This window comes from Puntigrus tetrazona, chromosome 6, assembly GCF_018831695.1.
Source record: "Puntigrus tetrazona isolate hp1 chromosome 6, ASM1883169v1, whole genome shotgun sequence".
Lineage (NCBI taxonomy): Eukaryota > Metazoa > Chordata > Actinopteri > Cypriniformes > Cyprinidae > Puntigrus > Puntigrus tetrazona.
In genome coordinates this window covers 7,756,269-7,770,939 of record NC_056704.1, presented here as the reverse complement: position 1 = coordinate 7,770,939, position 14,671 = coordinate 7,756,269, and the positions used below count along the sequence as shown (strand labels likewise).

The following is a 14,671-nucleotide window of genomic DNA, read 5'->3' as shown; positions in this document are numbered from 1 at the left end:
TTGATGTTTGTAGTTAGCTCTATATTCGTATTAAATATTTTTATTAAATCCAAGATCTAGGTTTTTCCATGTTATCAGAGATCCTTGGATCACCCTTTAAAATCTCTCTAAGCACTCTAGAGACTATAACTATGACACCCTGACCTATTGTACAGACATAATTCATAGTTTTCAAAAACAATATAAAACCTTTTTACCCATTTAAACCCATTTATTTATGAGTTTCCATTCACTAACAGGTCAAAGTAAATACATACTAAAAGGTATTTTCCTTGTTTTCCTCCCTATGGCAATCAAATGCTTGGCATTACTGCCCTACAAGCTAGTAAATATGGAATGACTTATCTTGTAACATAGTACGTAGTATATGTGCTATACTATGTATTTTCAGATAGCTTTAATGTGATAAACCTCAGAAAATGGTCGAGTGGTGTGATTCAGCTGGGACTGAGAGATTATTATACATTATTGCTCAACATAGCATGACCAAATACTCATGCTGTCAGAGTGGAACAAAGGTGAAAAAAAGAGTGTTGCAATGATCCTCCGAAGCAACGAACAGATCCGCCACACAGAGTTACTGTAAATGCCAAACAATTCCAGAACAAAAAGAGGATCCGAAGAGCTTTCTTTTTAAGGTATTGTGTACATATATACATATATATATATAATTAATCTTACAGATTTCCTGAGAATAATTACTCACACAAGTAATCTTTTTTTTTAATGTTTTTTATGTCTCTGATGTCTTATTCAAATACGGTCGACATTACAAAAGATTTTTTTAGCTTTACAGTAGATTTTAAACTTTTAAACTACATTTTGTCTTAATAGACAACAACTAAATATTAGATATTCTGTTCATTATATCAGTTTCTTGTTTGCTGGATATTTATATATGTCTAAAGCGATTGTTAACAATTGCTATATATTTATTTTAGTAGGTATATAGCATATTTAAGCTGTTATTGTTGATGCTACTTACTTATTTATCTTGTGTAATGCCTTTTTTACTGTATTTTGAAGTTTCCTGGAGCTACACAGTTGATTCCAATGGAAAATGCCAGGAAATCCCTTGATGTGTTCTCAACTTCCCTTTCAAAGTAACTGTTATTGTATTATGATTGTCTGCTTATATGCTAATTGTTGTTCTATTAATCCAACATTAAAGTTCCTTCCTTATATTTGTATCTGTTTGTTTGTTTGTGTGTGTGTGTGTGTGTGTGTGTGTGTGTGTGTGTGTGCGTCACATCCACAGATGCATATCAGCCTGTGGTTCTATGACACAGCAGCTCTTACCACGTTGGCCTCAGCACTCCAGACCCTTCAGGGTCATCAACTCTGACCGCTCTATTAAGAAAGGCATCATGGCAAATGACCTGAGGACCTAAAGAACAAGGTGAGGACAAGAATTAGAAGGATTAGAGATACATTAAGAAATACATTCAGGACGTCCCTGTTTCTGCAAACTACTAAATATTAAGTGCATTTGACCATTGACACACTTGAAAATATTTATCAATGGTACTGGAGCTTGATATATAAAAGTCAAATTAAGATACTTTTATATTTAACACTATAATGTCTAATTTTATGTCTAATAACTATTAACAGTCAAATGTCTAATTTTTGTTGAATTAAACTATGCTGGATCACATAATGTTTCTTCAATTACAACTGGTATTCACTTTGACTCTTAGTAGCAGTTAAAATAAATGATTATATGTGATAACTCAAAAGTTGGAGGGTTAGTGCCACGGTGAGCCGGCCTAAGAACTAGAGCACTTACTCTAAAGATCCTTGAATGCTTTTTCTCTTCTAGGTGATTGATATATTCCACATGCATTGCATGAGGGCTTTAGTGTTGGATGAGGATGGAACTGGAGTGGATACGGAGGACTTTTTTCAAACCTTAAAAGACAACACTGTCCTAATGGTCTTAGGGGAAGGACAGAAGTGGGCTCCACAGCAGGTCAGTGTTTTCATTACAGTACAGATGCATCATTAAAATTAACGTAATGCATTTTCATCATGGACTGTGTTCATTTTATTAGCTTTCTAGTGCTCACACCATTGATATTAAATTCTATACTCCTTAGCATAGCTCCCACTTACTGCCACACAACATATTGCCTAGTATATAGCTTAATTAGGGACGCAAGTTTATGTTCAGCTGTTATTAATATGAACTTTGATAGCACCTCCTGGTGGATCCTTCTAACTGCACAGACTGAGTTTAGATCTTGAGCAACAGACATCTGAGAGTCATGTCTATTCTCAGCTTATTGACCTATTTCTTATGAAAATAGCAACATGTCAGCCAGTGAGTTGAAGGTGAAAAAGGTGAAGGAGGTTTGAAATGTTGTGATAAGTCGGTTGGACAGAGATAAAAGACTTAAAATCTCAGATAATGTTACATGATCTTAAATGAATTGTTGATCAAAATTAATTTAGATATCAACACGTTCATAAAGGACACGTTCTCTCTTTTTTCCTTTTTCAGAAACACCTTCGGATCAGAAGAAAGTAGGAAGGGTGAGTGTGAACAATCAAATGAACCTCCTTAAAGCATATCTGATGTCAAGTTTTTTTATTATCATTTCTCTCCTACATTGCGTCTCTAGGAGTACAAAACATACAGCCTCTTTCAAAAGCCTACAGTTGTTAGATTACTTGCTCTGTCTTGTCTTCTAAGAAACATTTTTAAAGGTCACGGTACCTTGTAAGCAGTCAATCCGGAACGCTCTACATAGGCAGCATCAGTCAGGTGACCTTTACATGTTCCTAGGCAACCAACCTGTGCTCTTCAGGATTAGACCTAGGCTTTCACATCAAACTTCAGGCAGGGCATGGATATAACACTGTATGCTAAATGTTTGATTCTACACCAGCTCAAAAGTGAAAATCAATAGCAGTGCATTTGAACAAACCACTACAAAATACAACAGAAAAAACTATAATAATGCAGTATATATATGCAGTATAGATATATTGGTGTAGAATGTTGTACTTGTTTGTATATATATATATATATATATATATATATATATATATATATATATATATATATATATATATATATATATATATATATATATATATATATATATATATATATATATATATATATATATATATATATATATACTGTATAAACAAAGTCCATCCAAGCGAAGCATACATTTAATGATTCATAAGAATTTGTCATTCTAAGAATATTTAAGAGAGACCTACATTTTGGAAGAATTTCTAATATTAATACTGTTAATAATAATAATATTTCTAATAATAAAACTGAACCAACTTCCTTTATAATACTGTTTCTCTTTTTATAGCACTTTCATGCTATAAAAGTGCAAAAATGTGAAAAATAATGGTCATTTTTAGAAGAGGCATCACGCTGAAAGAAAAGCAAACTCACAGCAGGAAGGGCACATCTTTCGGCTGGCCATTCGTGAGATATTGTTACTGTCTCTTGTAAATAAAAGATAAATGTATTATCTATTCTGGCCTAATGATATTTAATAAATTATTTTATTTTTTATTTTTAATAACTTATTTTACATTATAATAATAATAATAATGTAAACAATTTATTAACTTTTGTTAGTAGTAATATCACAAAAGGACATTCTAAGTACAGAAGAAACATTATTATATAAATCAAAACAGTAAAAGAAACCAAAAAATGGAATTAGAAAAAAACAATAAATGCTAGGGAAAATAACCAAGACCTAACAAAGTACAATCAAATTCAAGTGCTTAGCAAACAAAATGAGAGAAACAAGGAATCGATAAACTACAAACTGACTACAAAACAAAAAAAGAAAACCAACATACCAAATGTCAACATATAAATCCACAGAACAGGGAAATATACTTTTTATTGCATGCTTCAGTTCCTTCACGTCTATCCTGAACATTACTTCCACCTCCCTTCATATATCCTTCTTCCAAAATTTTGGACTCAAATGCCAAATAGCATAATTTAACTTAAATCTTCTTGTTTTCCCCCTGCTCTCTCTCTCTCTCTCTCTCTCTCTCTCTCTCTCTTTTCATGTCATTACTACACAGAAACAATCAACCAAGAGCTATCCTGGATGTGGCTGGAAAAAAACAAGGAAAGATGTTGCCAAACTGACTTTTGATCTTTACAAAAATCACCCGCAGGACTTTATTGGCTGCCTGAACGTGCAGGCGACACTGTATGGAATGTATTCTGTGTCGTACGACTTGCAGTGCTACAAGGCGAAAAGAATGCTACGGTAAGTGTGTTCGTCCATGTGTGTCATTAGAAGCTCTGAATAACATCAGATGATGGAGGAAACCATGAATCCCAAGTTTTAGCAATGCTCTTGTACCCTGCTTTAGGGATTCGTTTCGAAGTTGAGACATATTTGCTAACAAGCAGATTTGGTGAAGACCAGTTTGTGTGCCACCATAAAAACATATACTTATTCAACGGACATTCAAATGCACACAAAGTGCGTGTATAAACAGTAGACAGATAATAAATGATCTTTGACAAAGGTAATATACTAAACTATATTATAGAAAGTAAACACTTTTGTCTCACTGATCTTCTTTTTCTTTCTGTTAAAAGGGAAGCTCTAAGATGGACTCTCTTCACTATGCAGACTACTGGCCATGTTTTAGTAGGAACCTCGTGTTATATTCAGCATCTCATCGATGAGGATGAGAAGACAGATGCACATCTGATATCTCCTGCATGCATCATCAAGGAGTTACATCATTAAACCACGGCTAGGGCAAACTGACAAGAGTGCACCGCTTGTTGATTTAATGCTTTATAAAATGTGTATTTAAATGAGTTATTATTAACGTCTATGTAAACAGCTAAATATGCAGTTAACAATGTTTGCAAAAAAAAAAATGTTTAACGTTATTTATCCTCACAAAAATGTAAACGCGGCTCTTCCATGTGAGAGGTTACACCACTCTTGAATTTTCAATTACACAAACACGTCTAGGGGGACGCAAGGTTACATGTGGTTTGCCACTGAAAGGAAGAACAGCTGTCCTTCCTGTCTCCCTTAGGCATCTTACAGTACGGATATTGCAGTTTATTGCTCTGGCCACATCTGAGTCAGCGGGCCTCTTTAATGTCTATGGTTTGATGTATAAAAAGTGTGAAAATATTGACTAAATTATCTTTAAAATACATTATTCTGAAAAGGGACCATTCTGTCTTTCCTTTTGATTACATGTTACAGATAGACAGAGAGATGGATAGATGGATAGATAGATGGATAGATGGATAGATGGATAGATAGATAGATAGATAGATAGATAGATAGATAGATAGATAGATAGATAGATAGATAGATAGATAGATAGATAGATAGATAGATAGATAGATAGATACTTATTTTTTTAATAAAGTATTATTTTACAATGTCAACATTGTCAACATCACTGTTGTATTATCACATATTTCCACAAGAGGGCAAACAGGGATAACAGTTCTTTGTTTGTGGATAAAAAGGGACACAGCAACTTTGCTGTGAAAAGAAAAATCTTGCTGGAAGAAATCTTGGAAAAAAAGTGGAAAAAAAAATATATATATATATATATATATATATATATATATATATATATATATATATATATATATATATATATAAGAAGAATAAAATAAATTAAAATTCAATTAAAATCAATGGACAGTAAGGAAGACTATGGTAAACTAAACAGCCTATATTGTGGCAATGCCCTTTGAACCAAAATCTTTTTATTTATGCTAAATGGACAGGAAAAATGAGACTTTTAATTATGTATGAATTGTCAGCTGTAGACTTATGGGTTGTGTCTAGAAGGGATACTGTAAAACCCAGAAGCTTTGTTAATGTCTACACATAGCCGAAAACTAAACCAACCCCTTAAAATAATGCAAAAATAGTAAATAATGTACGTTTAAAAACAGTTAGGCTTTATTGATGTGCGTACACCCTGTAGGTTTTACTGTATACCTGCTAGCCTTAACCAGACATATCTCCATTTTATCCACAAACATGTTTTGTTAGTATAGTGCAAAACTTTTTCATTGACAAACACGGTACGTATCTCCAACCAAACTCTGTGATATTACAGGTTTAACCACAGCCATTCAGCTGAAACATTTCAAACTTAAAAATGAGTCATATCAATACAATTCTATATTTGATTTTAAGGCAAAAGTCAAGGCAAAGTCCTGTTTATTATGTTCATGTTAATAAAATGTCCCCTGATCACAATTATAGTTTAGGGCCAAACTAACTTTGAGAACTTTAAACTTCCCCCACAGTGAAAAGAGGGTAGCCTACCTACTAAAACCAAGCTGCAAAAGACTGGCTCTCTACTTCCTCACTCCTTCCACATTGTCACCAGCATAGGACTGTTTCCACAGCAACACATTAAATGGCTACTTCCTTTCTTCCATGCCTATTAGTATCCAGTAGATGAAATAAGAACCATTAGGGGTGCCCTCAAGGGTTGTTCCCAAAGGACACACTCAATCTTTGTTCAAATTGTAAACATTATATTGATGCCTTTGACCATTAAGAAAAACGTTTTACATACACGTTAAGACACTGTTTTAAAGTATCATCATTCTGATGTCCTAGCTCCAATCCACACAAGCAGGTTTCCCTTAATCCACAAAAGAACGACAGCCCTGTATTGACCAGATCTGGATTAAAGTGTCTAAATTGAGTCAAAGCTGGTCCAAGTCTGGAGGCATTAGGCACAACCTAGTGTATGGGCTTTTTCAAAAATTGCTCCCCCATACCCTTAAATATGGCACAGTTTGAGGGATCAACCATTTGCAGGGATGTGTCCGAAACCATAATGCACAGTGGTTTAATGAGTGCACTCATTCAGTCAAATATACACCACACGCACCATGAGCGTACAACCTGTTTATGATCAGTGGCAGTGAATAACCAGAATGTACTCATAAAGCACTAAACGAATCACCCATCCATCTATATTCCAAACCACTTTTCCAATGTGGATTAGTGATTAACGATTTACTTAACACACTTTTTTCATTTTTTTGGCTAAAAGCATAAAAGCCTCAATTCAAATAAATAACACAAATAAAAGAAATATCTTTATTACTAGGCACTATTCCATGACTTTTTGTAATATAAATAGTGTGCGCAGTGTGTTCACCGAAGAGAAAAAGTGCACTTTAAATAACTAGATGGTGCGTTTATATAACCCAAAAGAAAGTGTGGAATGTAGGACACTTCATGCACTGTTGCTTTAACATAGCAAAGTGGGAGTGGCTATAAGACTCTGATTATGAGTGATAAAATAACTTTATATAATTCAAATAGGACATAGTTTATTGCATAATTTGTGACACAACTAGTGTTCTAGATGCATACGCAAAAGGAGTGCTTCTGGAGCACAGTTTCTGAATTCACTGACTATATTAGTGGAATAGTGATGAGAGCATAGGTGAGTGATTTAGAACATTTAGTTCAATTATTTTAGAGATACTCTCACTAAATAACGCAAGTTATATACTACAAACTTTGAGTGTTTCTTACATACTTACAAGAGATTTCTGAGAACCTCAGAAAAAGAGTTGTTGTTGCTCATCAGACTGGAAAAGGTTACAAAACTCTAATGAGGTTGCAAAGGATGCCACACTCTTAAAAAGAAAGATTCTTTATCGACGTCAGTGGTTCAGTGAAGGAAATTAAACATCCATGCAACCTTTCAAATGCAGAAAACCTTCTTTACAGATTTTTAAAATGGTCTTCAAAATGATTCTTTTAGGAAGTGTTCACTGAGAGTTTCTTTTAGGATCCAAAAGGAGTGCAGGATAACTTAAAGGCAACTCAATGCACCAGCAGGAGAACATCGAACAACTGTGGGCACGGCGGAGCTGTAAGGAGAAAGCCACTGATCTCCAAAAAGAAAATGTTTGCCTGTCTGCAGATTGCAAAGGATCATGTGGGCAAGCCAGAGGACTACTGGAAGATTGTTGTAAAAGATGGCGGGGGTAATATCATGGTTTGGGCCAGGATGATTTGCCATCATTGAAGGGAACGATCAAGTTCTAAAGGAAAATGTCTGAGAACGGGGTCTCAAGAGAAAGTAGGCTATGCCAAGAGAACAACTCCAGGCTTATACTAATTTTAACCTTACCCATAATTACACGTTTATTAATACTACTCAATAGTTTTATGTATACACTATAACAATGACACCCAAATATTGCGGAAGGAGCTGAAGCGAGCAGTTAATACTAAAGCAGTTTTGTACTAAACAATAGGAGAATGTTTGTACAAGATGTTGTGCAGGACAGATAAATAAAAAAATAAATTAGTGACAAAGAAAAAAAATCATTTGTTTGCCTGGGTCTACTTTCAGCATTGCAAAAATCTGTTGTTTTGGGTCATATATAAGGTAAAGTAAATAATAAAAAAATAAAATAAAATAAATAATAATGTCATTAAAATCTATGTGATAAACTATAGGTCAAAGGTAGGAATCAAAAAGCATTCAGAAAACATTATCTAATATAATATATGTAATTAAATAAATTATGTTAATGCATTTTTGTGATGTAATTAGTAATGAACTGCAAATTAAATACAAACCAGAACTGCTTGTGAATTATAATCTGTATCAGAAATGTGTTCTCATATCTGTTGAATAAATTTGGTTACAATCCAGCACATGTTCTGCACTGCTAAATATTTGTATTGCATGTTCAGTTTTAATGTAACGAATGTATAGGTCTCCATCACACACAATACCTGTGTTATATTGAGTATCGTGAAGCCCAGCAATTACGGTCCCCACATTCATTAGAACATTTGGCAAGCAAGTGGTTGTATGGCAAGTATGCTCTTTAAACAGTTTTAATGCATTTAAATTGCAAGTGAAACAAGTTTGATTTGGCTCAATATCTGACTATAAACTGCTTTAATCTGCAGCAAGAGATAGAGGAGGATGAAGCTACCGTGGCAATGAACACAGCTAAAAAATAGTTCATCGTCTTGAACCCGAAAAACCGGAATTTGCTCAAAATCTGGGCAGCCATTTAAACTAGCTTAATGAAATAAGCCAAGGGTGTACAATGAGATAAACTAGATAGTGGTAAACATTTACGGAAGTTACATTCATGTTCTTGATTGATATTTAAACAGTTCGAAAACAGAAAAGTACCAGACAAATGTGGGTTGAAAATCATTATAAATCATGTTTAAGCATGTTGCTAGCATGTTTGTGGCATGTTGTAACACATTAGATAACAAAGAAGCTAAGAGACTGGGCAGGGCCAGCAGAGGCATGAGATTAATTGTTGGGTGGGATCAGAGAAGATGACAGAGTTTGATGGATGATGGCAGGCACTGGATCAAGTTGTAGTCTGTCAGTCATATAATGGTCGGTATAGGGAACTTTCTCTATGAGAGGAAAAAATACATGCACAGAGAAGCCCAAATTAAACTATACCCCATCGTAACAATACATTGATGACCTAAGACACAAAACAAGCGGTTTATGTGAGAGAATGAACAGTATTTATATATGAGGGCATGCAAGAAAAAAAGACACCTACACCTTAGATGCCCTTGGGGTAAGCTAATAAACTTTCAATTTTAGTTTTAAAGTGAACTATACCTTTAAGAGCCACGTGAACAGAAATTACATACAAAGGTTAAAGAAATGTTGTTAGTTAAAGGTCCCATGTTGTACACCTTTTTGAACTTTTATTTGAAGTGTTGATGTCCTTTTGCGGTATAAGTAACAAAAACCATCTCAGTATGTTTTTACAGCTACTCTCTCAGGAGCTCTGTCATCAGGTTAATTTTGGCCTGTCTAATTAACATCCATACTCTTTTCTGATTGGCCTGCTTTTTCTGAGTGACACACGACCAGGCCAATCAAACGTAACATCATCAGAATCATGTCGCTAGCCGGATGCAAAACAAAGTGAAAACTAGAGGCGGTTTATTCAAAACAGCACAGATTCAGCTACAATGGGAGCCTGAAATATCATCCAGTTGTGATGTTGGCTGCCAGAATCGACGTAATACAGCCTCAGATTAGAAATATGATCTTGCTGAAATATGAATTTGCCAAAATGGTCGTCAAAAATATTCGAGTTTGCAAACTTCTTATCAGAAAAGGTTAGACACGGTGAGTTTGTCTTAATTATACTCGTTAGATGTGATTCTAGTAACAGTCCTGTCGGATCGTCCATCCTTGGAATGAGAGTACAGGTCAGCCAGTCTGCTTTTCGCCCATTAAAGTTAACCTTTCCCACATGTTTCTCAGTAATGGTGCTTGGTTGATGACTGATGGAGGTGACAAAGTAGATCGGATGTCACAACAACTCGTGAAAAATATACTGTATAGTTACATAGCCCCTACACCTCACTTATAATTAAAAAGCTAAGAAATTTCAGATTGAACAATATGGGACCTTTAACGTATGTTAATATATTTTTCAGATTTAAATCTTTATCAATCCTCATCAATCTTTAGCGTCTAAACTCGCCCTAAAGTCTACATGAAATGCGTTGTGGGAGAAAAAAAATATTAGTCAGTTATTCAATTTAAAATTTCCTTTGTGCTTTCTCACAAAACATTTGTGTTCCCTCATGAAAGTGGGTTTTCTTTGCATTCTCTCTCAAAGTAAAGCCATAAAATGTGCTAAATTGCTTGAAATGTTAAACGTTAAAATTCCTCCAAAACTCTTTCTGATGTTGCTACTATTAAAGTTTTGTGACAAAGCTATTTGGCTTTTCTGTTTTTGTTGTTAATACTACGAATCATAACATTTGAATTAGGTTTAATTTTATTTTGAATTATAATTAGTAGGAAAATGTGTTCAACAACCATACAGCGAAAAAAAAGTTTCTCTCACAGTCAAATGGCTTAATGTTTATTCTCAGCTTTTTTGAAATTAAGTAGCCATACCCAATATAAAATAAATAAAACAAAAAACTTTGACACAAATCTCAGTCAAATGCTTAAAAATAGTTTAGCTATAGCTAGCTTTGGTTTTACTTGTGGTGGTCTTTCCGCAAGTTTGAGGCGAGGATGTCTTTCGCGGGCAAATTAAGAACTGGGGACACCATGGTAAAGAGCTGCCTTCACGGAACGACATTGTTGGGAATGTGGAGCAAAAAAAACGAAGATAGCCTTGCGGATTTGTGACCGAAACCTGCAGACGGGTTTCTTGACCGCCGGATGACGCTCACCGCACGGGACTCTCGATCCAGCGGCGCGCGATCTTATCCACTCCCAGCAGAAGGACTCTTCATGACGTCACCTCGAGCGAGAAGGAAGCGGGGCGCGCGCTGGAAGCTGTCACACTGTAGTTGTGGCGAAAGCTAGAGAAAGCCTTTCCGCACGCGCGCACCCAACTGTTGCGCTACACGGACAAACGGCGAGGCAGAAAAACAACGCTGTGCTCGTCTGACAGCAACTTCCACATACTCTGCGGGGAATTATTCTCTCCTGTTTCTGCGATGGCTGATGTCATACAAAGCAACGAGCAGTCCTCATCTGACGTCGCAAATCGATTCGCCCGTAAAGGTGCTTTGAGGCAGAAAAACGTCCACGAAGTGAAAAACCACAAATTTATCGCGAGGTTTTTCAAGCAGCCGACTTTCTGCAGTCACTGCACCGACTTTATTTGGTGAGTAGCTCATTTCGCGAACTAATCAATGCGACGTCTTTAAACATCATAAAAGTGCGGCTGTGTTTCTGGCAGCTGGCCAGTCACCGGGGTACACCTAGGAACGAACGCCGCTTTAAGCGTTTAAGAAACTCGCCGCCGTTTCCATTTTAGCAGCGTTCAGAACGCGCACGAATAAACACGCTTAGAGTCGAACTCGCAGGACTGTCACACAGGAGCGCTTCACGCAGCAACTTGCTTTCTTAAGAGAAATGTGTTTTGTTTTTGGACGGAACTAAAGCAAAAGTTCGGACAGAACTAAGTTGCGTGCCTCACGTTTACTGGAGTTTCCATGATTTGGGCGTGATCGGTTTATCCAGGCTACAGTGGGGCATTCAGCTGCTCAGTCAAGTCATTGCTTCACTTGTTGATAGTTTATTTAGTAACTTCTAAAAATTAAAACAGCATTTAGGGACTCAGATATAAAAAAATAATTAACAAAGAATTTTGATCTCTATCTCTCTCTCTCTCTCTCTCACTTTTATATATATATATATATATATATATATATATATATATATATATATATATATATATATATATTTATTTATTTATTTTTTTTTTTTTTTTTGAACATGCATTATTGAATTCATGGCTTTTCCTTGATGTGCATCGATACAAATCAAACACTGGATACCATAGCTGTCCGTGCACATTTTAATTAAGGGATTGCTTGTTCCGTGGAAGAGAACTGATAGCTAAAAGCCCATTAAAGGATTTAGAGAGGCAGACCTCTAATGCATTGTTTTTCTCTCTCCTCTTCATCAGGGGTTTGGAAAGCAAGGATTTCAGTGCCAAGGTAAGCGGTCATATATGGGTTCGCATGTCCTGCTTGTTCTCTGACGGTCACTTGTATTGATCCCAACTTGAGATGATGCCGTGGTCCTCAACACAAGACACGGTTTCCATTCCACACAAGATCGTCTCTGTTGAATGCCCTAGATGTAACAAGCAAAAGTCTGCAGTGGTTGTCAGTAGCGAGTGTTTTTGGTGAACAAGGCCTAAATTAGAAGGCTCATTTAAATAACGTGCTCTTAAATTGAATGATTTTTATTTTTTTGCCCACATGTCACACTTAATTGGTCACAACTCCTGTTGCTTTGCAGAATTTCCGCAATCAGTTTCCCGTGTGGGCAAGAAAGTTCACCATGCAGATTTTGCTCATAGGCTTATTGAAAATGGTGACAAAATTCGCTACACTGACCGACACAAAAGCTGCTTGGTTTGAAAGCAGCTTCTACGTGAGCTGTGCTTAGTACGTCGACGGTGGTCTTTGTGAATGTGAAATGCTGCTGAAACTGAACACTGAATACACATGCAGTGCGGTCACATTAATTACCTTTCCATGTGTTTTTAGTGACTGAATCACGGTACATGGACCCCATTTGTGAATAGACATGTTCATTGCATACTCACTACCTAGCCTTGTGTTTGAATCAACATTAAAGTCAAAACATGAGGGTTAAAATTCAAAAAAGTTTTTTTTTCATTCTGTATACTTGAGTCAGAGTTATACTATATATACTGTATTTACTGATAATGACCCTATACTTAAAATATCTGTCATGCAAATGCTAAGTATAAGAATGAGTTAATATGAATTTATTACTTTTCCTGGACCAGATGCTGTCAGGAACCTAAGTTGCCAGTCCCTTGATGATTCTGGTGCTTTGGTTGCAGCTATCTCTAGATGTGTGGAGTATTATCCTCAGGAGTCTACATTTCACCTGAAAGCTGAGCTCCTGACATAAGATCATCAGCTGTGATTCAGCTGCCAATACTTGCTTGGCAAAACTAGCCCTGCAGGCCCCTTTCACATTGTTTAAGTTATCATTATGAGTATTGCTTTCAGTATTAGCGAACCAGAACTTACTGTAAAATACATAAAGTAACACGTGTCCTTTGGCTACGCGTACATCGCAAGAGACAGAAAGAACGTGGGCTATAAAGTGTTTTTTTTTCAGAGACATACCAAAAACAACAACAACAACTGTGTTTTCCGTTCTGCTTGCAGAGCATCAACCCTAATGGTCCAGCATAACAGCGCTTCTGCAGATTAGGCATGAACTAGACCAGTCTTCTACTCTCAGACGCAGTATAAAGCATCCATGAAAACAAACAAAACCAAAAACACATTTGCAACTAATATCTTATTTCAAAAAGATAAACTGGATGGGGACCTCTGTGTATCGACCGCGTTTCTTCATTTTGATTACAGCATCGCACTAAACAAGCTTTCACTCCAAAGCTGCTCTGCTTTTCTGTTCTGTAGAGGTAAACTGAAATCAAAAAAAAGCTTCAGGTTCAAGGTGGAAAACCTATTTGTTCCAACTCTCCACTTACTAGTACTTGACATAGTTAGCAGACATCCCTCCGTCTCTCTCTCTCTCTTACTTTTCATTCTTTTTCTTTTTCACTTCACTGAAGTGGTTTTAAATAAAGAGCGTCAGGATTAGCACTCATTATACCGTATCGTCGCGCAGCGTATGAGGTATGTTTCGTGAGTTCGATGTAGTCCCTGTTTTGTAGGTCTGGCTTGGGAATAGCTTTTACGGTATGTGCATCTTTGAGGAAGACCTTGTTTGCGCTCGTTCACGGCAGTTGCTGGGTCAGCTGCAAATAAAGGTCCAAAATAAAGAAAAAGAAACACCTCGGGATAGCAGTATTTTCTGGTTATGGTTTGTCATTAAAAGCGCTGTTTGGGGAGAATTAATTTAACAAACTAATTCCAACTAGTTTCAACTAACCACCTCTCAAACACTATCTTAGATCTAGTAACCGAGGATTGAGCAGTTGATTGCAAACCTAACGCAGTTATCAGTTCATAATCAGTTATTAGAGAGACAAAGGCAGAGCATCTTGAAGTTATTGTTAATGCTTTCATGTACTAACTTGTGTAATTCATCTGACTCACCGCGATTTCAGAGATTATTTTTAGTAGTCGCCTTCTTTTCAGATAGTTAG

General features: G+C 36.0%; 1 protein-coding gene across 1 annotated transcript; it reads left to right on the top strand.

Moving 5' to 3' along the window:
- The first annotated feature begins 488 nt into the window (after positions 1 to 488).
- LOC122346476 (cell death activator CIDE-3-like) lies at positions 489 to 5,200 on the top strand. Its single transcript, XM_043241119.1, is given in 8 exon segments — positions 489 to 638; positions 1,027 to 1,103; positions 1,259 to 1,377; positions 1,380 to 1,399; positions 1,823 to 1,976; positions 2,504 to 2,535; positions 4,075 to 4,265; positions 4,604 to 5,200. Coding segments are annotated over 7 exon segments (720 nt in total). The 5' UTR covers positions 489 to 638; positions 1,027 to 1,053; the 3' UTR covers positions 4,758 to 5,200.
- Positions 5,201 to 14,671: the final 9,471 nt, after the last annotated feature.